General features: G+C 40.8%; 2 protein-coding genes across 2 annotated transcripts; both read left to right on the top strand.

The window, feature by feature from the left end:
* Window positions 1–1,339: 1,339 nt before the first annotated feature.
* LOC104422164 (laccase-1) lies at window positions 1,340–4,859 on the top strand. The gene is made up of 5 exons (XM_010034418.3): window positions 1,340–1,510; window positions 1,837–1,988; window positions 2,635–2,876; window positions 3,346–3,471; window positions 3,608–4,859. The coding sequence occupies exons 1-5, from the start codon at window positions 1,397–1,399 to the stop codon at window positions 4,708–4,710; spliced, it is 1,737 nt and encodes a 578-aa protein (XP_010032720.2). The 5' UTR covers window positions 1,340–1,396; the 3' UTR covers window positions 4,711–4,859.
* A 10,464-nt stretch (window positions 4,860–15,323) lies between these two features.
* Window positions 15,324–17,749, top strand: LOC120290130 (uncharacterized GPI-anchored protein At4g28100-like). Its single transcript, XM_039305820.1, has 2 exons — window positions 15,324–16,213; window positions 17,191–17,749. The coding sequence occupies exons 1-2, from the start codon at window positions 15,539–15,541 to the stop codon at window positions 17,551–17,553; spliced, it is 1,038 nt and encodes a 345-aa protein (XP_039161754.1). The 5' UTR covers window positions 15,324–15,538; the 3' UTR covers window positions 17,554–17,749.
* Window positions 17,750–20,933: the final 3,184 nt, after the last annotated feature.

Here is a 20,933-nt window from a genome sequence, read left to right as displayed (position 1 = left end):
AGCAGCCTGTTTGCAAGTCCGTACACGCGAGGGGTGCCACATACAAGATTTGTATCACGCATCATGAGCCATCATTGGATGGATGATTGGTGAAAAATTTAAATATTTGATTCAATGCACCATCTTTCAGTCATGTATGAGTTACTAGCAAAGTTGTGAAAAAGCTTATGAACCGATCACCATAAGAATGATCATATTCGGCTGTCGGTTGGTAGATAACAACGTAGGTTCTCTCTCCCTCCCCGCACATGCAAAGTCTCCCCAAGCCAAGGTCGTTAGATTTTTTTTTATTTGTCGGTCTTATTTTATTCCTATTTTAACTTTCACTCTTAGATTTTTGCCCTGCCTTCTTGTAGGGCGTAGGAGTTGAAACCCACTCCTAAAACTAAATCGTCTCCACCCTCACCCCCCGATGAGGTAAGGATTCGAACCTCCCATCTCCCCCTTCCATATTGGAAGGGTGGCCACTGGGGCAACTCCAGTGATTAGCCAAGTTCGTTAGATGAGAGTAAGAGAAAACGAGAGAATTTCCAGTTTTTCTGATAAGCACATACACTAGTTTAGTCCAACTTTGTCTTGACTAGATATCTAACCTACCACCCCACAAACAACCACGCTGACCGATAGGAATCTGAAAAGGGCTAGAGGAAGTGCGTTAACCGGTGAAAAGAATGGGACAAGAAGGCCAACATATTTTTTCTTATGCAGATTCTAAAGGGGGAGTGCTGGCTCTAATTTTGGACTCTACCTAGCGTCATTGTAACCCAAAGTTTCATTTTCAATTGGAAGGATAAAATTGACATGTGGTTAGCCAAGGTCGTTAGATGAGAGTAAGAGGAAACAAGAGAATTTCCAGTTTTTCTGATAAGCACAGACACTGGTTTAGTCCAACTTTGTCTTGACTAAATATCTAACCTACCACCCCACAAACAACCACGCTGACCGATAGGAATCTGAAAGGGGCTAGAGGAAGTGCGTTAACCGGTGAAAAGAATCAGACAAGAAGGCCAACATATTTTTTCTTATGCAGATTTTAAACGGGGAGTGCTGGCTCTAATTTTGGACTCTACCTAGCGTCATTGTAACCCAAAGTTTCATTTTCAATTGGAAGGATCAAATCGACATGTTCCTGTGTCAGCTCTCACTCTCACCTACCAGGCCACAACAAGGGAACCGTAAAATATGAATAATTTAGGACAATAATTAGAGCCCCGAAAGGCAAAGCAATGCTGATAGAAGGTTACAAAGAGAGAGAGAATCTCCTTGTATATATAATGGGCGGTTGTGCATGGGCCTCTTGTAACATATTAGCCATTGCCTATAAACTGCGAGAGAGAGAGAGAGAGAGAGAGAGAGAGAGAGAGAGAGAGAGAGAGGGGTTTGAAGGTGAATTGCAATGGAGGGTACCAACCAGCAATGCATGATTCTAAGGGTTTTAGTTCTGATCCTCTCTTGCAATATTCTTATAGCTTTCTCTGCCGCAACAGACACCAAACGTTTTTATTTCAATGTAAGCTCTCTCTCTTCCACTTTCTTTCTAAATGTGTCTGTGAAATCACCTACGTGACATGGATCAGAAAGGAGAGAAAAGAAAGAACTTGAAACTCGAGCAAACATGTTCTGCATAATTTCATTCTTAAAATTTTGCGTTCGTTGGTTTTGGGCAACTATTATCCGAAAAACTAACTCAAAAGGTGAGATATTTCCTCACACTTATAAATTGACCACTAATTCTTTTCCGAATCGATATGAGATATTTCTAATGGTACATAACTATGACGTCTGAGATTAGTTTAACTTAAAAACCCTACTCTCCAAATATTTGCTATCCCTTAGGTGGAGTGGAAACAAGTGACCCGACTGTGCCACACGAAGTCGCTTTTGACGGTGAACGGCAAATACCCGGGGCCAACCATCGCCGTCTACGAAGGCGACCACGTCGAAGTCAAAGTCACCAATCGCATCACCAAGAACACCACGATCCACTGGTAACATATCAAAGCATGCACGCACATGATTAATTGGTTCTTATTATGTTGGGCTGCACATCATTGTACTTTTCATTCACTTTTTTTCCTATTTCATTATTACATGAATATCTCCCGTTCTTTGCTTCTTTTCTCGATCATCATGCTGTTCTGGTCAATGGTACGAAATGAGCCCCTCGAATCCGACCGGGCCCGTTCCTTTTGCCATCGCACGAGGATATCAATTTTTCTAGCATGCAAGCTGCTCTTTTTCGCACACTAGCTATGTCAAAAAATAAAATTTAATGGAAAGACAAATGTTTGTTTTAGGTAATATATTTAGGAGAGAGTCACTCAATTCAAAGGATCTATAGTGCATAGATGTGCATAAACTCAATTAAGGAATTCTTGGCATCTTCTCCACTTAATTTAAGTTAAGATTAAACTTTTTTAAACCGGAAGCCAAAAGGGTTTTGGACACTTCCAAGGGTTTGTCCTATTCATGGAAACATTGGAAAGTGCCTAAAGAAGGCGGCTTATGAAAAATTTGTAATTCTGCTCATATGAACTCAACCTTTGATTAGAAGCCCTTTCGATTTAGTTCATTTTGAAAAGCTTACGAATGTTAAGGATGGAGGTGGTGTTGATGTTGTCATCTTGGGCATAGGCATGGCATAAGGCAGTACAGGACGGCCTGGGCGGATGGACCGGCCTACATAACCCAGTGCCCCATAAAAGGAGGGCACACCTACACCTATAAGTTCAGTGTGGCGGACCAAAGAGGCACCCTTCTATGGCACGCCCATTTCTCTTGGCAAAGAGCCTCCGTACATGGTGCCTTCATCATCTACCCCCGCTTGCCCTACCCATTCTCACCCAAGATTGAAGCTGAAATCCCCATCATTTTCGGTAATGCTTAGCTATCTTATTAGATAATACCCTTTAAATAAATTTAAATGCATTGATATTCATCTCAATATGATATGCTTCGCATGAAATTGACTCGAATATATTTTAGAGGGTTTTTAATACCAAATTTGCGAGCTAAAAGTTAAGATATCGTATCTCTTAACTAATCACATCTGACATATTGTTGAAGTAAATCTTAAAAATGACACATTAAATGTCTTTCTACTTTTGCACATAGTGTATGTCACATGTAGTGTATCCGACAGGTCCACTTCTATGTCCGAGAACTTTGACCCACATCATGCAACCAATGTCCCCTTTGTGTTCGTTTGTTCAGAATTCATGTATGCAAATGAATATGATGGCCAAGGCCTTTTTCACTTTCGCTCCCTCACTCTGAATTATTTTTTGTTTCTGTCTGTACTGCTTTCTGACTTGGAATTGCACCTGGTTTGACCCTAAACAATAGGTGAATGGTGGAATGCGGATGTTGATGCAGTGGAGGGTGAAATGATGTATGGTGGTGGCCCTAATTTCTCAGACGCTTACACCATCAATGGCCTTCCAGGTCCTCTCTATCCTTGCTCTGCCAAAGGTATCATAATACTAGTGCCTTCTCAATCAGATGTTTTTCTTTTGCTCTTTCTCAAAACTTTAGTTCCTTCCCTTTTTTTGGATGGGCTATGATCACCTACTGTAGTTTAATCTCCAATTGCTTCCTGCCTCTGCAGATACGTTCATCCGGGCCGTGGAACCGGGCAAGACGTACCTGCTTCGGATCATCAACGCCGCACTCAATCACGAGCTCTTCTTCGCAGTGGCCAACCACTCACTGAAGGTGGTCGAGATCGACGCGGCCTACACGAAGCCCTTTTCAATCCGGGCCATAATGATTGCGCCGGGGCAGACCACGAATGTCCTGCTCCGGACAAACCGAGCGCCGGACCCCTCAGGAATGTTCCCAATGGCAGCCGCTCCTTACCTCACCTCCGTTTTCCCCTTTGATAATTCCACAACACTGGGCTTTTTAAAATACAAAGGCCCCAATTCTAGTGGCAGAAGCATCAAGCCTAGCGTCGTGGTCCCTAATCTTCCTAAAATGACCGACACAACCTTTGCGACAAAGTTCTCGGACAAGCTCAAGAGCCTTGCAACACCTCAATACCCATGTAAGGTCCCCAAGGCAATCGATAGGAGAGTGATCACCACCATCAGCCTCAACCTCCAAGATTGTCCACCGAATCGAACTTGCAAGGGCTATGCCGGGAAGCGGTTCTTTGCATCGATGAACAACCAGTCCTTCGTCCGCCCGCTAATGTCGATCCTTGAGAGGCACTACAAGAACCTCACCGCGAGCAAGATGCTAACCTCGACCTTCCCGGAGCGGCCCCCAAAGGCCTTCAATTTCACCGGAGTCAACCCCCTCACGAAGAACATGAATACCGAGTTCGGAAGAAAGCTCCTGGTGGTGCCGTTCGGCACCAACTTGGAGGTTGTGCTCCAGGACACGAGCTTCCTTAGCCCCGAGAACCATCCCATCCACGTCCACGGTCACAACTTCTTCATCATGGGGCGGGGTTTCGGGAACTACGATGCCAACGTCGATCCCGCGGGCTATAACCTCGTGGACCCGCCCGAGAGGAACACGGTGGCGGTCCCCGTCGGGGGATGGGCCGCGATCCGCCTGAAGGCTGATAACCCGGGGGCTTGGTTCATCCATTGCCACCTTGAGGAGCACACTACATGGGGCCTTGCCATGGCCTTCATTGTACCCAATGGGCCTGGCCCTTCTCAATGCTTGCTGCCTCCTCCTGATGATCTTCCCTTATGTTGAGATGAAGACATTTATCCAAGCAACACTCGCTATCTTTTTCGGCCCTTTGCTCTGTTTTCCTTTGCTTTGTTGTGTATTAGATTTGTTAGGTTAGTGTCTGTGGAGAGGTTATAATGACGGCAATATAATTTTAGCAAAGAAGGGTTGGTGATTGGGATTCATTTAAGCATCAGTAGAGAAAGCCTTTTGTAAACAATAATGTCATTGTGGTAATATAAGTATTGTTATTTAAGGCATGATCTTGTGGGTAGATAGATGGATTCTTTTCTTACGATTAAAGTTTTGGTGCGAGTAAAGTTCCTCCATTTTCTTATGTAACTGTGACTTAATGAACCATCCTCTTAGTATCATGAATATATTGCCATTAACCTCAATGAAGAAGTATCCAAGTATTCTCTTTGGTGCACTTGTTTTGCAAAAAACCAATAATTTACAAAAGATTTTTCTAACTTCAGTCAACTGTATCACTTAATCTTCTTTATTAATAAAAATGTACAGGCATAAGTTGTGCTTATTAAGGAAAATATTAACGTAAACTTATTTTCCAAACAATATAAATGGTCAAAGTTAATAAAGTTTTTTTCCTAGTTACTGATTTTTTGCAAAACAAACCCTATAGATTTGCTCAACAGCATTGATAACTCAAATAGTTTCATATACAACGTGGGACTAGTAAAAAGAATTGTTAGAACTTATAGAAATCCCATGGCAAGATTCAATTTCCTTTCAATCTCAAGCGTTGCTCTCCCAATGGCAGGTTTGTCCTCCCTATTACCTCGCTTAGGCGTACTTGGAGAATACCTAAAAGAATTTTTCCCACCCGTCCTCGGTTGGGAGCACCGAGATCATATTTCCATGGGCCACATTGGAGTTTGTAAGCCCAAACCAAGGTGGCCCACAATTGAGTTTGTAGTTTGCTTGGGAAGCCCATCTATAAAGATGCCAATGGGCCACATAATCTGAGCTCATTTTCTTGGTCGATTATTTCCATATTGGCTCGTGACTTACTGACACCGCCAACCTCTACGGTACAACTCGAGTCCATGTTCGTCTTGACCATGAAATCTATAGAAATGGGCTGTCTGAGGGCATGATTGGTTTATTGCAAGAATTGGCTCCAGCAGAACGTGCCAAATGTGAACAAGACGACAATGATGACACTTTATCGTATGAGGCCTGGTGAGAGACAACATGCTGAAGACATTGAGATTAATTAGAAATTCTCAAGTGTAATCCGTGTAAAATCGTCATTAGGGCACTTGTATTTAAGAATAATGTGAAGATGCATTTGTACTTCATTTGCGTCTAATTAAATGAGATTTTTCATTAATTATATATTACTTGGAGTAATCCTACAATGCTGGTATATTTGCATTTCTTGTAATTTTTATCAAATATCGGAGTTGTAAATTCAATTTCTAATTATTGTTCTTTCTAATTTTTATTCAGCCAAAAAAATTTAACTCAATTAAAAAATATACAAGGGGCTTGACTCGGGCCAACGTTTCGAGGACCAGTCCGCGGGTTGACAAGGAAAATCTCTTGCTTGGCACGGCCCACTAGTTAACCCTATCTCAATTTATATAAGGAAATGGTTATTTGAAATTCAAAGTGATATTTTTAAATATTTCTTACTAATAAATCCTTTTTATGCATCACATAGCCATTTAAAAATGCATATAGAGTATACCGTTTTTAATTTGACCTTTTGTTATCGATTTTTTTTTTCATTATACTTAATTGTGTTTTTTCCTTAAAATATCTTATTAATTCTATTAATATATTTATAAAATATTAAAATTTTTTTTTAACATTATCATTGATACTTATTTTCTGTATAAACATTTTACTTCTATTTTCATAATTTTTCCTTTTTCTAAATAAAGAGAAAAAGAAAGATTTCTTTGAGCAAAGAGATAAAAATACGCTTTTACTTATTATAAGTCATTAGCATGTATAATTATTGATACTTAATTTTTCTTTATGGATCTTTTAATTAGATTATGTTTCTCCATATTCTTACTTTTTATTTATTTTGAATTCAAGAGCGAAAGAAAGATTTCCTTAAACAAGATAATAAAAATATCCTTTTACTTATTAGAAGCCATATGCACTACATGGTAACCAAAAATATAATGGATGGTTGTAACTAAACAAAGTTCAAAGGAGCAATGCGTGTTTAACGTAGGTTTTTACTCCTACATTTTGTTTGTTTCGCGAAAAATAAATGATTTAAAAAATATCTTCATAAAAATGATCACTTGTAATGAATGAACAAAAATATTTTTATTGTCCACAAATACGTTTAGACACAAACCTCGACATTAGTGCTTGGGTCCACATAGGCTAGGTATGTGACCCTAGTGCCCATGCCAAGGTTCTCGACAACCATACTCGAGATCGCAATGCCCGTGCCCATATCTTTGCCAACCATGTCTAAGTACTTGACTCCTCCTCTTGATACCATCGAGTCTACGACTGGTTCCTTGGTGGTTGGGCCTGGGTCCACAAAGGCTAGGCCCAGGTGACCCAAGGTAAGGCCCAAGACCCTAAATTCTTACTCTTGCAACCAAGTCACTAATGCTCGGACTTGAGACTCTGGTGCTAAGGTGCTTGTTGGATACTTGACTTTTTTGCCCAAGTAATTGGTGCTTAAGCCTAGATCCATAGAGGCTTAGCCTGGGACCCTAATTTGGTGCTTGGGCTTTGGTCCATCAAGGCAGGCCCAAGTCCATAAAGGTTAAGCTTAGGTCCACAGTGTCAGTGCTTAGTTCTCAATGGCTATGTTTGGAAACTTGACTTCTAGACCCAAGTCATTGGCACTCGGGCTTGAGTCCACTAAGGTTGAGCTCGGAGACCTAGTTGCCATGCTTAAGCCTTGGTGGCTAAACTTAGGTACCTTGCTCTTGTGTTCAAGTAACCATTGCCTTGCTTGGGTCCATGGAGGTTAGCAGTAAAAGCAAGACGTGTAGGCAAATCGACTCATGAAGTTTGCCCAAACTTGGTGGCTATGCCGTGGGACATGGCTCCCACGCCCATGTAAGTATCATTGGGGACCCCAATTTAATGCTTGGGCTAGAGCTTCAGTCCATAGAGGCCAAGCTTAGGATCTTGGTGCTCCTACTTGAGTCCATGAAAGTCATGCCTAATACCTAGCTCCTATGGTCAACTGATCGACGCCTTTTGGGTCCATGGAGGTCAGGCCCAAGACCTAGTCTCTAACAACCATGCTTGAGTACCTAGCTCTCATGTTGATATCACAGGTGCCTAGGATTAGGTCAATAGAGGCTAGGCCCAAGACCCTCATCTGGTTCACGAGCCTAAGTCCATAAGGTCTAGCTCAAGGGCTTGATGCTCAAGTACTCAATTCCTATAACCAAGTCATCAATTTCGGCTAATGGACTCTCAAAATCTAGGGTATAGTGTATCAAAGATTGAGTTATCAATTATCCCAAGAGGCTAATGCTAGAGGAATCATTATTGCAAGGCATAGCTTTCTTTTGCTTTGGCTACTGAGATGCATGATAACACTTTGTTCTGTAGTCTTGGGGAGAGGTGACTCTCCATTCACCGCCCCCATAGGGATGGTCTGTAGGGCTATTTCTCAATCTTCTTGATTTACCTCTACGGAGCCGAATCGCTCACTCAAGACCTTTGGTTTCTACTCAACCCCCTTACTCAACCTCTATAGAAGAAGCCAATCTAGCAACATTAATGAGTTGTTGGCCCAATTGGGAAATCCCATGGCTTAGCCCTATTTCTCTTGTTCCTAGGTTGCGTTCCTCCATTAGCAGGTGAGAGCACTATTACGATGAGTGAGCCTACATATATGCCATAGACAAAATCATAAGGCTCAATGTGAAATGGGCCAAAATAGATAATATTTCGAATGGGTTAAACTAGGGGTGTCACAATAAGATCCCAATTCACAAATCTCTCAGTTCAAGAAATGCCTAACTCATAGAAGTACATGTGAAATGATATGCCCATCCACCTACTCGAAGGACGCATTTTCAAATATGATCAACATTAACCTATCATGATGCGTTTGGGCTTGGGTTCACCAAGGTTAGGCTTGGTTCCTCGTGGTGGGGCCCAAGTGCTAAGGTTCTCGACTATGTGCGCTAGCAACCAGCTCCCTCACCCAAGTTATTGTAGCCCAAGGCTGGAACCATAGAGATCGGGTCTGAGATCTCAATGCTTGCTAGAGTCCTCAATAGCCATGCTTGGGGCCTTGAGGACCATGCCTAGGTTGCCAACGGCTATGTGCAAGTCTCGGGCAACTAGACAAGGTCCTCAATGGTGTTGAAGAAAACTTCCTTGAGTGTTTTGAAGCTGACAAAACATTTTCATCAGTCTAGTCTGAAGACTTGCAGACTCTTCCATCAAAGTTTGAAGACCTCCGGACTGCCAGACTCAAGACTCAAAGTCTATCCTCATTGACAGTTTCTAGACCGTCAAATAAGACTTATTCAAAACTGGATGTTTCGTCAAGGATTTGACTTTATCGATTGGAGTAGATCTTTTGGTTGGATAAAGCATGTCGGAATCCTTGATTTTGATCAAGATTGATTTGGGAATCGTGGATTCGTTGATTGGCGAAGTATACTTGGAAGGTTCTACTTATAGAAACCAAGATCCTGATTGTATGGGCGAGCATGATTGATGGGCTATCGTCATATTCCTTAAATAGCTCGAAGATCTTCCTAATTGATTCTGTCCAATGGGTAGATTGGAAGAATTTCTTTGGTAAGTGCCAACGGGTATGATGACATAAATGAGTATATAATGAAGACGTTCCAGTTGTTCAAGAGTGTGTGCAATAGAAGAATTCCAAAGTCTGAAGCTCCTTGTTCTTAGTTAATTAAACTACTGAGCGAAATCTTGTACACAAAAGAGAATCTATATCATTGAGAGACCTTGAGGAAGTGTAGTAGAGTCTCTACACTGTGGATTCAAGGAAGAGTCTAACTGTAACAACTCTTTTGTTCATAGTGAAATTCAGCCATTGGGCTGTCAGTGCGGAAGAGTGGACGTAGGCTTGGATTAAGCCGAACCACTATAATCTCTGTGTTCATATTCTCTTCTCTACACTCTTTTACTTTGATCGTAATTTGTTTTGAGAATTTCCTTTTCATAATCTATTGTTGATTTGCACTGCATATATCTCGCAAAATTGTTTCTGCACCTATTCACCCCCTCTAGGTGCTCATACTAGCTTTCACACATGGCACTCAAATGAATGTGTTTTAGAAGTTAAGGCTCTTAAGTGGTCGGAAAAAGATTATAACTCTTAAATGGGTGTCGTATGAAAGTTATTGCACTTGTGGTATCCTTATCCCAAAGATTGAGTAATTGATTCTCCTGATAGGCTAATGCTAAAAGAATCATTATTGTAAGGCATAGCTTTCTTTTCCTTCTAGCTACTAAGACATGCAATAACCCTTTGTTCCATAGTCCTAGGGTGGGGTGACTCTCCATTTACCGCCCCATAGGGATGGTCTATAGGCTATTTCTCAATCTTCGTGACTTACTCCTATGGAGCCAAATTGATCACTCAATATCTTTGGTCTCTACTTGACCCCCTTACTCACCTCTATAAAAGAAGCCAACCTAGCGGCATTCATGAGTCGTTGGCCCAATAGGGAATTCCCATGGCTTAGTCTTGTATCTTTTATTCATCGGTTATGTCCCTCCATTGATAGGTGAGAGCACTACTAAGATGGGTAATCTCTTGAAAAAAGTGCCTATCTATACACTAAAAGATAAAATCGTGAGGTTTGGTATAGATAAGCCAAAGTACATAATATCTCTAGTGAGTTAAACTAAGAATATCACAACAGGATTCTGATTAGATGATCTCTTTGTTTGAGACGAACCCGACTCATACGGGTGTGGCACAGTTGTTGATCTATCTGAATAATGTAGTCTCAAATATAACCAACATTAACCTATCATCATGTGTTTGGGCCTAGGCCCATTAAGGTTTGGCTTGATTTCTCACGTCGGGCCCAAGTGCCAAGGTTCTTGACTGTGTGCACTAGTAACGGGCTCCTTTGCCTAGGTTACTGTAGCCCAAGGCTAGTCCATAGAGCTCAAGTTTGGGATCTTAGTGCTCATGCTAGAGTCCTCAATGGCCATGCTCATGACCTTGATGTTCATGCCTTGATCCCCAACGGTTGTGTTCAAGTCCTTAGCAACCATGCATAGGTCCTTGGTGGCCTTCTCTGGTGTCTGGCCTCAGCATGTTTCTTTAGGAAAATTAAACCAAATTTTCTTTTCAAATGATGAAAAATAATTTAATAGTTTATTTTCAGATTTAAGCCAAATATTGGAAAAAGCTATGATTTTCTTGAAAAATGAATTTTGAAAAAATATTTTATAGAAAATGTCAAATTTTTTACAAAACAAGTGAAGCCTAAGTTTGAGAGAGTTTTGCATAATTTTCTTCATTTTCTTTTGTTGAAGTCTTAGTTGATTATTGTTAACGCAAAATCCGACTTGAAACATTTAAAGCAAAGTTATGTCAAGAATGCCATTCTTGTCTTTCTCCAGTGACTCCATGCATTAAATCGATATAATAAATCTCAACAATAATGCACTTCAATGGCATCGCTTTTTTCTTGTGACAAAGAGGCTTAGATACATTCAATGGCAGCAGGCTCCTACTACTCTACTGGGCACCAACGAGTTAAGCCGCACATTCTTTGAGGAGCCCCCCTTGAGTTAAAAGCAATTCATATAAATCATGAGTTCATCATGAATTTGCATAAAAAATAAAGAAAACAATGAAAAGTTTCTCGGGGTAAACTGAAAAGGAGAGAACAGGAGTAACTTTAGGCTCAAGCGCATGCGTGCCACTTTTAGCTGAGCTCGAATTTTCATTTATCTTTCCAAAAGCTAGCTCGAATTTCGGAGTCTCCATTAACCTAATTCTGCTTCTTGCACTGTCAGAGGGAAAATGAGAACTTTTTATGCTCCTTTTAGGACATATCATAAGCAACCTCTCTTTAATTAGAGTTATCACCATAATTTTTTTTAGATTAATATATTCATGCCATGATTACTCCAAACTAATTTTCAGGTTTTAAAAAATCCCAAATTAGAACATTCGCAATAAATCTACCAAAAACTCAGGATGAAATTGGGGCAAGAATTAGGGATTTTAGCACATTTTTGAAACTTGAGGGAGTTCCGAGGACAAAATTAGCATGTATCCCAGTCTCATTTCATTTCTTTAGATCTAGCTTCCCCAAATTGACACTGCTTAGGAGACTTATTTCTATTGAACCTCCATACTAGATCCATCTCTTGCCGATCATCCAAGTTATTGTTACGTGTGTTTCCACTTTAGCAATTTAACAGGAATATTAAATAGTGGTTAACGCAGAATATATTAGTCATGAGTATATCGATTTGGTATTTTTTTTGTGACATGAAAATTAATTTGGCTAAATTGATCACGGATACACTGATTTGAGATTTTTTGTAATACTAATCCTTCTAATTCATGTCCAATTCCGACTCATTTTGTATAAATGAACACAAAATATTTCATCCACACAGAACATCTAACAAGTTATTTTTATGAATGACAGGTTGGAATTATCGTTAACAAACTCCAACCTGAAAGCTCGAGTGATATTGGATATATTACTGATACTCGAATAAAAGGAATTTCACATCAAAGGACTCAATTCATTGTTTGTTGCTGAGGAGGCCCCACTCGAATGATGCATCTTTTCATGTTTTTCTAGTTTAATATTTTCGAAATTCCAGACGGACAGAAGAATATTGTTAGTGGAATGCCTGCGATAAAGAATGTTGGGTACTAGTGTGATAATTATTAATGACGAAATTCTCCTTTTTTTTTTTTTTCAGATTTTGACCGAAAAAAGAATCTCTGAGTCATGCTACTAAAATCCAAAAACTAGAACATACGAGCTACGGCTATGTAAGCAGTTTTTAAGAGTTATTCATCGATATTAGGGAATCCCCAACGAATTGTTTACCTTAAAACTATAGTTTTATATTCTGATTAGTATAAACTATGGTATCTTTTGTACTATGATCACTTACTTCGCCAGAAACCCCCATCCCAAAATCTTTCTTTCACCGAAGCCCTTATCCCAAATTAAAATGTGACGTTATCTAATCTATCTTAAACCTATCGAACATATACTAATTGAGTTCTAAACTTTTAATTTTTTCAATTTAGTCCTAAACTTTTGTGGAAAAATTTGAATGTATTTCTATCGGCCAATTCTCACCGGAAATCGTTAACGTGACAGTGTGTCATATAGGACGATCAATGGTAACTAGACTACCATTAGTCAGCGATTTCCAGTGAAAATTGATTGGGAGGATTACATTAGAAATTTTGCACAAAGATTTAGAATTAAATTAGCAAAATTGAAAAGTTGAGAATTGAATTAGCATTTGTACGTTAGGTTTATAGTCAATTAGGTAACTATCCACAAATTAAAATAACAAGTGCAACATAATATAATAGGAACTTATTTATGTCTCTATCTAGGATTTTTTTTTTTTTGCTTTCGTGGTAATGAAAGCTACTTACATTGGAAATAATTACTAGTGCAATAAAACAATTACTATCTTAGGATACCATCCGTATTTAATTTTTTATGCAGGGGGAATGCATTCTCTTCCTTTTTGGCACATATCGAAGCGTGCCATGAAGTCCTGTCACAACCATGGTCAGACTGGTCTGTCCAATTCGCCAGCCGATCATGTTGGCGTGGACCTCTCAGGGTTTTGTCTCGAACACACACGAGTCGAGTCTCGTGAAGAATTGAACAAAAAAAATCCCTGGCTTGGCACCTGTGACTCCCTCGAATACCACTCGATTTGATACAACATCATCCGTCAAGTGGCTTTCACGATTCCGATTTCGGTCCTACCGAGATAGGATGAATGTCGGGTTCATGAAATGTCCCACCAATCTCACAAATTGAATAAAATAATCGAATTAATATCAGGGTTGTTCACAAAGAATTTCATTTCCCACAAAAATTATTGTATTCAACATAATTATAGGTCAGTTAATTGGAATGATTGACCAAGAAAAATGGTGATTTCAATATATATGAACATCTATATTAGTCTCCATCCTTTTGTATGATTTCTAACTGCGACATAGAATAGTTCGTATGCATAATTACTCTCTTCAAGATAATTGATGTGATTCCGGCGAAGAAAATAATAAAAACGAAAAAAATTAGAATTTGCAAATGGGTGTCTAAACAAACGGGTTATATTCATAATCAAATGAACTATTTTTCTATACCCACATTGGCAATTGTCAATAAGTGAGTGACGTTTTCAATAGTAGAAATATGCCATGGTCCCATTGATTTGCCAAGCAACAATAGCCACCATGGCCCTTTCATAGCCCAACTTACACCTTCAATCTTAGCCACAACTGCAAGGACACACACTGAAATTTGAATCCCCACCGCACACACTAGTCAAATGCAAGCTAGCTAATGATAGATCTAAACTAGCCCTTTAATCTCATCATTTGATTAATGTTTAACTGTAAACCCACATGACAAGATGTCATCTTTCCTGGATATTCAATTCAAAGTGAAAAAGGACACATGTGTCATCAACAATATTGTCTTTCAATCGATTATAGAAGCGAGTAAAATTGCTATAGATGTGATTTCGAATGTTCTTGTGAATTCCAACATCCATACCATGCACTGGATAGGCAAATTGAAAATTTGTACTCTATGGCCTTAAAAAGGAATGATGAAACTAATTTCATCACTTAAAAAACAAAACTGCATACTTTCATCCAAGTTGTTTATTTCTTCTTTTTCGATAATACAATATATTCAAATCTTCGACTTTACTAATTCTCATATAGATGCATGCAAATTGCTCTATCCACATATATTGGATAAGACTTTATTCATAAAGCAGTGAGCATGGGTTTTAAGTATTATTGTGCGAGATGCTGTGCTTGAGGTACATAATATCTTGTGTTGGATCCGAAATGTTTAATTACTCGGTCGATCTTTCGACATTCATCATCAAGTTTTGGTTGACTTTTTCACGTAGGAAACATACTATCATCATTACAGCTAATTCTGTTTTACGTGAACATATATGGCAAAAAAGGTCTCCATGAACATGGCTTAGTATCAAGATTCTCTCCTACCCCATCCAAACTACCCAACACCTTCATGAATGATTTCTCCATGATACTACCTTCCAACCCCCCTACAAATGACTACTCGAAAGATAGTACTTGAATTTGGACCCATTCTCAGAGAAAACGAAAATTTCGTGCATCGATTATGTCGAGATAATCGGTCAATGCTGTCATGCATGTAATAAATACTCAAATCAATATTTTGTATTTATTTTTTAAAAGATTTTTGTTCACGAGTTAAACATACACCTTCATGAATGATTTATGTGTAAGCATTGTCTTCAGAATTGACATATTTCTAAGTAAGTATGGTCAACAAGTTCGATCCAATGTCGAAATTTCAATTTTCACAGCAAGATTGCCATTGTCGTTTGGAGCCGACTGCTGTACTAAATGCTGCAGCAGCACCTCAAAGGAGTAAAGCAGGGGTTCCAAAGCTTACTCCAAGCCCCACCATCCTGTCTCCTCCTCTCTCTCTCTCTCTCTCTCTCTTCTTTTTTTTCGACCACCTTTCATCAATTTACACTCATCATCGTCCCTCTCTCCTTTGCACACAAAAAAGCAAAAGACCCCATTGAAGCTCTCCTTCATCCCTCCTCCTCATTCCTTCCTCCTCTCTTTCTCTCTCTTCTTTTTCTCTCTCTACCAATGTCCCTCCACCCACCATTCTTGATCTCGATCCTCCTCCTCCTCCTCACCGTTCTCTCGCCGGCTCTCTCCACCGCGGACCACCCGGAGCCGGAGCCGGCCATTGTCCAGCCACTCCATGTGAACCCATCACCGGCCGCCACCATCCCCGCCTTCCCGGAGCAGTCCGCCGCCGCGGGCTGCCCCCTGGACCTCCCCGACGAGCTCTTCCGCGGCGTCCGGTCCGCTTGCGGCGGCGGCGGCTCGTGGGGGGACCTCCAGCGCACCCGGTGCTGCCCCGTGCTGGCCGCGTGGCTCTACTCCGCCTACTCCTCCACCGCCCTGGGCAGCGCCGCCGCAGCAGCCGGCGCCGCCGGCGGAGGGGCCGGGGGCCGGACGCCGGCGTACGACATGCCGCTGCTGCCGGACGACTCGGAGACGTGCGTGGACGGGCTCGGGAAGGCGTTCAGGGAGAGAGGGGTGGCGCTGGCGCGGCCGAACGAGACGTGCGACGTCGTGTACTGCTACTGCGGCATAAGGCTGCACCCCATGAGCTGCCCCGCGGCGTTCTCGGTGAACCGGCGGGGGAAGCTGGTCGGGGACGAGAGCGTAAGGAGGCTGGAGCGAGACTGCCGGAGTGGGAACGGGTTTCCGGGTCTCGGCGGGTGCTCCAAGTGCCTGAAGGGTCTCCACCAGGTCAGTCATTTCAGCAGAGTCTCAAATTCTTGCTAATTTAGCGCACGATTCTGCGGTTTTCTTGCTGCTGCAATTTCGATTTCGATTGGTGGGTATGTCTGGAATGCGACTGGGGTTGGTAAAGTTCCCTTCTTTTCTCTTTATCTTCTGCAATTTAGGTGCTGAGAGCCTGAGAGGGGCACCATGCAAGAATGTATAGAGCTTGCTGAGTTAGTACTTGAGTCTGGTTGGACTCTAGGCATGTTACAATAGGCTAATTGCTCAAAATCGTTTTCCGGGATTGTCCGAAAATGTGATCTTGAATATGCTTTAAGAAAATGTGATCTTGAATATGCTTTAAGACGTTACTTCTCAAGCCTCATTTGAAGAAATGAGTAGTAAAGAAACTAGAGAAGGTCGAGTAGTGAAAGCATTTTGCCTCAATGACCATGACCAAGAAATGAATCAAAATAGCATGTTGCCGAAGACTTCTATGCTTTTTGGTCTGTTTTGATCTCAATCTGTGCTGGTATAGAAAGCACATGGATGACTCTGCTTCAGAACATTGTCGCTCATGAATTGCTAATTCTGACATTGATAGGCGTTTTGGGAACCTCATGCTTAAGATCTTATTAATCTTGCATCTCTTGCAAAGTTGGATCGACAATGCAATTTCTGTTCAAGCGTAATTGTGAAGGGAAAGGACTAAAAGAGCAAACAAAAGTAGGGCTTCGAATGCGTCTCTGTCATAGCTTGAAGCCTAAGTGTTGTCTCCTTAATAGCTTCTTTTTCTATCAGCTTCAGTCGATTGGTCAAGATTTGTTTATTTTAAGCGACCCGTTTCGGCAAATGTTTCTTTTGTCTGTTAGAGAGGCCTCAAGTGAGGCATGGAATTGACTCTGATTTCGATGTCGCACCTACTTAGTTGGAGTATTTAATCCTCGATTCACCAAACAATTCTCCTTTGGAGTCCAATCAGCGCCATCTCCTGTTTGCAGCTCAACAGGAACACTTCAGACTCAAGCAAACTGGAGGAGGAGAGGACCACCAAGATGCGCAACAAGGATTGCCAGCTGATGGGTCTCACGTGGCTCCTCGCCAAGAACCGGACCGCCTACATCCACACCGTCTCCGCGGTCTTACGAGCCCTCATGATGGCCGAGGAGAGCTCCTCCCACCCTCAGTCGTGCACGCTCAACAGCGACGGGATGCCCTTGGCGGTGGATTCGTCGGAGATCTCCGAGAGCTCGTCATTGCGCGCTCTCCCATCGCTCGTCTTTTTCTTAATCGCGTTGCTGCTAGCGCTCTCGCTGGTAACCCGCGCTTCGCCGTATGATCAACTGTACTTAATCAACCATTAGCTCAGCAGAAATTTGTTCAGTCAAGTACTTCCCATTGTGTCAATTTCATCTGTTGGCGCTTGTTCTTTGCACTGTGGCATGTGACATTGCCAGTTGCCATTTTTTTGTTTCTTTGTAGTTTTGTGGAATAGATAAGGTCTTTGATCCAAAAGAGCATGAGAATTATCATCATCCATAATATTCTGTCATTTTTTTTTTTTTTTTTTTTTTTTTTTTTTGTAGTGGGCCTTCAACTTGTAAGAGGTAAATTATGGGTGCTCCTTTCTTTATCCTTGGGAAGCATATATCTTTGTATGGTATATGGCAAGTTGTTCAATAGCAGAAAGCCCAATGTACGGGCCCTCCCGTAAAAATTGCTGAAATTGTCTGCCACACAAAAGACACATAGATAGAGATTCACACGACGACACATAAAAAAAATAAGTAAATACTATATACGATGTAGTTGTCCCAGATGAGATTATAATAGGAGTTTGGACAGAGCACTCCTAAGTTCACAAAATAAATCCTACATAAGATTTCAGGGAGGGAGGGAGGGTCCCAAGTGTTCTCTCTCTTGAAAAGATCTTGATTTGGGCCCTACTTTTACATAGTTGATTAGAATTGCTACTTTTGCAGGTTGAGTATGTGGGGCTTATATTGAACCGTGAAAGCATGACCTAGCGGCTTTTTTGTGATTCTGATTCCTCTTGTATGGGTATAATTACATAAAGAATATCCTGCATCGAATATCTAAAATAAAGAGCAACTAATCATCGGGTTAATTCACAAAATCGAATAAGTTTAGTTCTTTGAGTTGCAATTGAGTCCAACAATTATAATGAGCTCGATTTTCAATTCTTTGTTACCTTCTCTTTCCACTGGCTATTAGGGCTTTTTTGTGACCTAACACATAACTTCGGAAGTACATGCACTCAATATTTAGAACATTTTCCTTTTTCTCTCCTCAAAATTTGGAGGAATAGGACTATTAAAATTCCAGACTGATACCCCAATTTCATATTTACCTCAAATTGATTTTCGTCTTGCAAAAAATCCCACACTAGTACCTTAGATCCAAAGATACCTTCCACATTAGATGCCAAGTAGATGTGGGTCAATGACACTGGTTTGAGATTTTTTTTTCGTGAGATAAAAATTAATTTGAAATAAATGTATCATGATAGTGCTATTTCGAGAGTTCTAATAATATTAATTTACACTTGATATTACTGCTTAAAATTCAATGAAAGCATATAGGGCAAGGGGTCTCATCTCTAAATTGCTCAGCAATGGATGTCAAAGCTCGAGACATCAAGTGACAACAGTCAAGTCGCTGCGAGCAGAATCAATGTAAATGCGTTGACATGAATGTCACATTTGCATGGATCGGGTACTCCAACAACGTCCTCACTTAAGTGTGGTTGGATCTCATAATGCCACCTCCCCTACAGGTCAACTGCCCCATTATTGTGACGTGATGGCCGATCAGCTTTGAGAGTGTTTAAGTTTCCTATGGAAGGTAGCTCTTTGGTGATCCTCATCATAAAAAACGTAGGCCAAAAGAGACGGAAAGAGGGAAGAAAAAGAAGTTGGCATCTCAAATCCAATTGAGCATCAGTCTTGGGGGACATGATGAGTTTCTAGGCGTTAAGTTTTCAGGCCTTTACGAGCCCAAATTATCCGGACCGTGGGCTTGAATTTCGGCTCTTTTGGTTTTCTTTTACAGTCCGCCGGATTTGATTTCTTTTTCGGATTCCAAATTGCACTTTTCCAATAGGATAGACAAGGCTTTCGGCCGCCGAGATGAAATTCTATCATTGGTGATGTGCACCTCTGCCATCAAAATTGGGCGTCAAGACAAGGAGGACCATAATAGCCACGATGCGAAAGGACTCCTGCCCAGGAATAAGCCGTCAAATTGACAGGAATATCGAATATGCAGTTTTGTGGCAAAAACATCTCTTTTAACCTAGATCTTATGTGAATTTTGATTTGAGTGGGGTCGGGACCCTCGTGAGTACTTTTAGGAAATTTATTTCAAGCCCTTGTGTCCCAAACACCTATTTGTGAGAGATTCCGTTGGTTCTTTTGTTAATGAGTAGAGTGCAATAGACTAGGCGTGATCGGTTTTCTAGAGTCACTTTGTTAGGGCGGTCCCAAATTTTGGAATTTGGATCCAACTTTGAACCGAATTTGCCGGTCCTAGGGCAGAACCTGAACCTACCAATTTTTTTTTTTTTTTTTTTTGGTTTATACAGAAAAAAAATTAAAGAGAGGGATAAAGAGACTTCGAGACCATTGCAGCAATAGCTCCAGCCCACAGATGCTTCGTGGTTTTCGATGCACCTGATCCCTTCACCTTCCCCTTATCATTCTCCTCTGCTTCGATTTCTTTAGCTTCCTCTCCATTTTTATTCCTCGAGAGCTTTGCATATTCAACCATTAGCAATATTAGAATATTAGGATATCTCTTACAGATGTCTAGTATATTTCCTCTAATTTACCATATCTATTTTGGTTATACATATTTGATTTAATTTTCTTTGATTTTCTCTGTTTATGTCTATAAATAGGCTCTCTTTATACTCTTTTTATATATCAAAATATACACTATTTCTTCCTTATGCATGATTATTTCTAACTTGGTATTAGAGCTAACCTCCTTGAGGTAACCCTAGTTACATCCTCACCGCTCGTCAGTGTACATTTGAGTGACTTCTTCTTGTTTGAGTAACTGCCATGCTGGTTGTGTTATGACGTTAGCGACGCATCGTCAAGTTGACTTTTTCTTTTTCTTGAAGATATTTTTTATGCCATGAAGATGCATCTTTGCACAAGAAACTTTTCTTAGCGGTGCTTGGCTTATTTTGCTTGTTGTAGCTATGTCAGTCATATGGGCTACATTTGTTAAGTTACTGTCTTGGCAGCAAAGTTGATTGCAAAGGATGCATGCTGTTTGGCTCCAATTCCTTTGATTCTTGACTTTTCACCTGTCGTTCCAAGAAGCTTTGTCGACATTGCCATGGCGTTGTGTTATGATGTTGGCAACATGTCGCCAAGTCAAGTTTTTCTTTTTCTCAAGGGTATTTTTTGATGCAACGGAGGTGTGTCTTTGCAAGTAAACTTTGCTTAGTAGTGGTTGGCTTATTTTGCTTGTTGTAGCTACATCAGTTGTATCGGCCACGTTTTTTAAGTTACTGTACCGGAAACAAAGTTGACTGCAAAGGGCGCATGCTATTTGACTCCAATGCCTCCGATTCTCGACTTTTCACTTGTCATTTTGAGAAGCTAACACCATCACCAGACTCATAGCTTTCACATTAGCAACATATTAAAATCTTCTATTCGACTTAAGCTTGAAGCCATCACATGTGGCATAACGCGCCACCTCATCTCAG

The sequence above is a fragment of the Eucalyptus grandis genome, chromosome 2 (assembly GCF_016545825.1).
Source record: "Eucalyptus grandis isolate ANBG69807.140 chromosome 2, ASM1654582v1, whole genome shotgun sequence".
Taxonomy (NCBI): domain Eukaryota; kingdom Viridiplantae; phylum Streptophyta; class Magnoliopsida; order Myrtales; family Myrtaceae; genus Eucalyptus; species Eucalyptus grandis.
This window is presented reverse-complemented; position numbering and strand designations above follow the sequence as displayed.

Bases quoted from the DNA above. Each gene is read 5' to 3' on its own strand.
- LOC104422164 (XM_010034418.3), top strand. From the start codon at position 1,397: ATGGAGGGTACCAACCAGCAATGCATGATTCTAAGGGTTTTAGTTCTG. The intron at 1,989-2,634 runs GTAACATATCAA...TCTTGGGCATAG, and splicing joins AAGAACACCACGATCCACTG to GCATGGCATAAGGCAGTACA. The intron at 3,472-3,607 runs GTATCATAATAC...CTGCCTCTGCAG, and splicing joins CTATCCTTGCTCTGCCAAAG to ATACGTTCATCCGGGCCGTG.
- LOC120290130 (XM_039305820.1), top strand. From the start codon at position 15,539: ATGTCCCTCCACCCACCATTCTTGATCTCGATCCTCCTCCTCCTCCTC. The intron at 16,214-17,190 runs GTCAGTCATTTC...TCCTGTTTGCAG, and splicing joins GCCTGAAGGGTCTCCACCAG to CTCAACAGGAACACTTCAGA.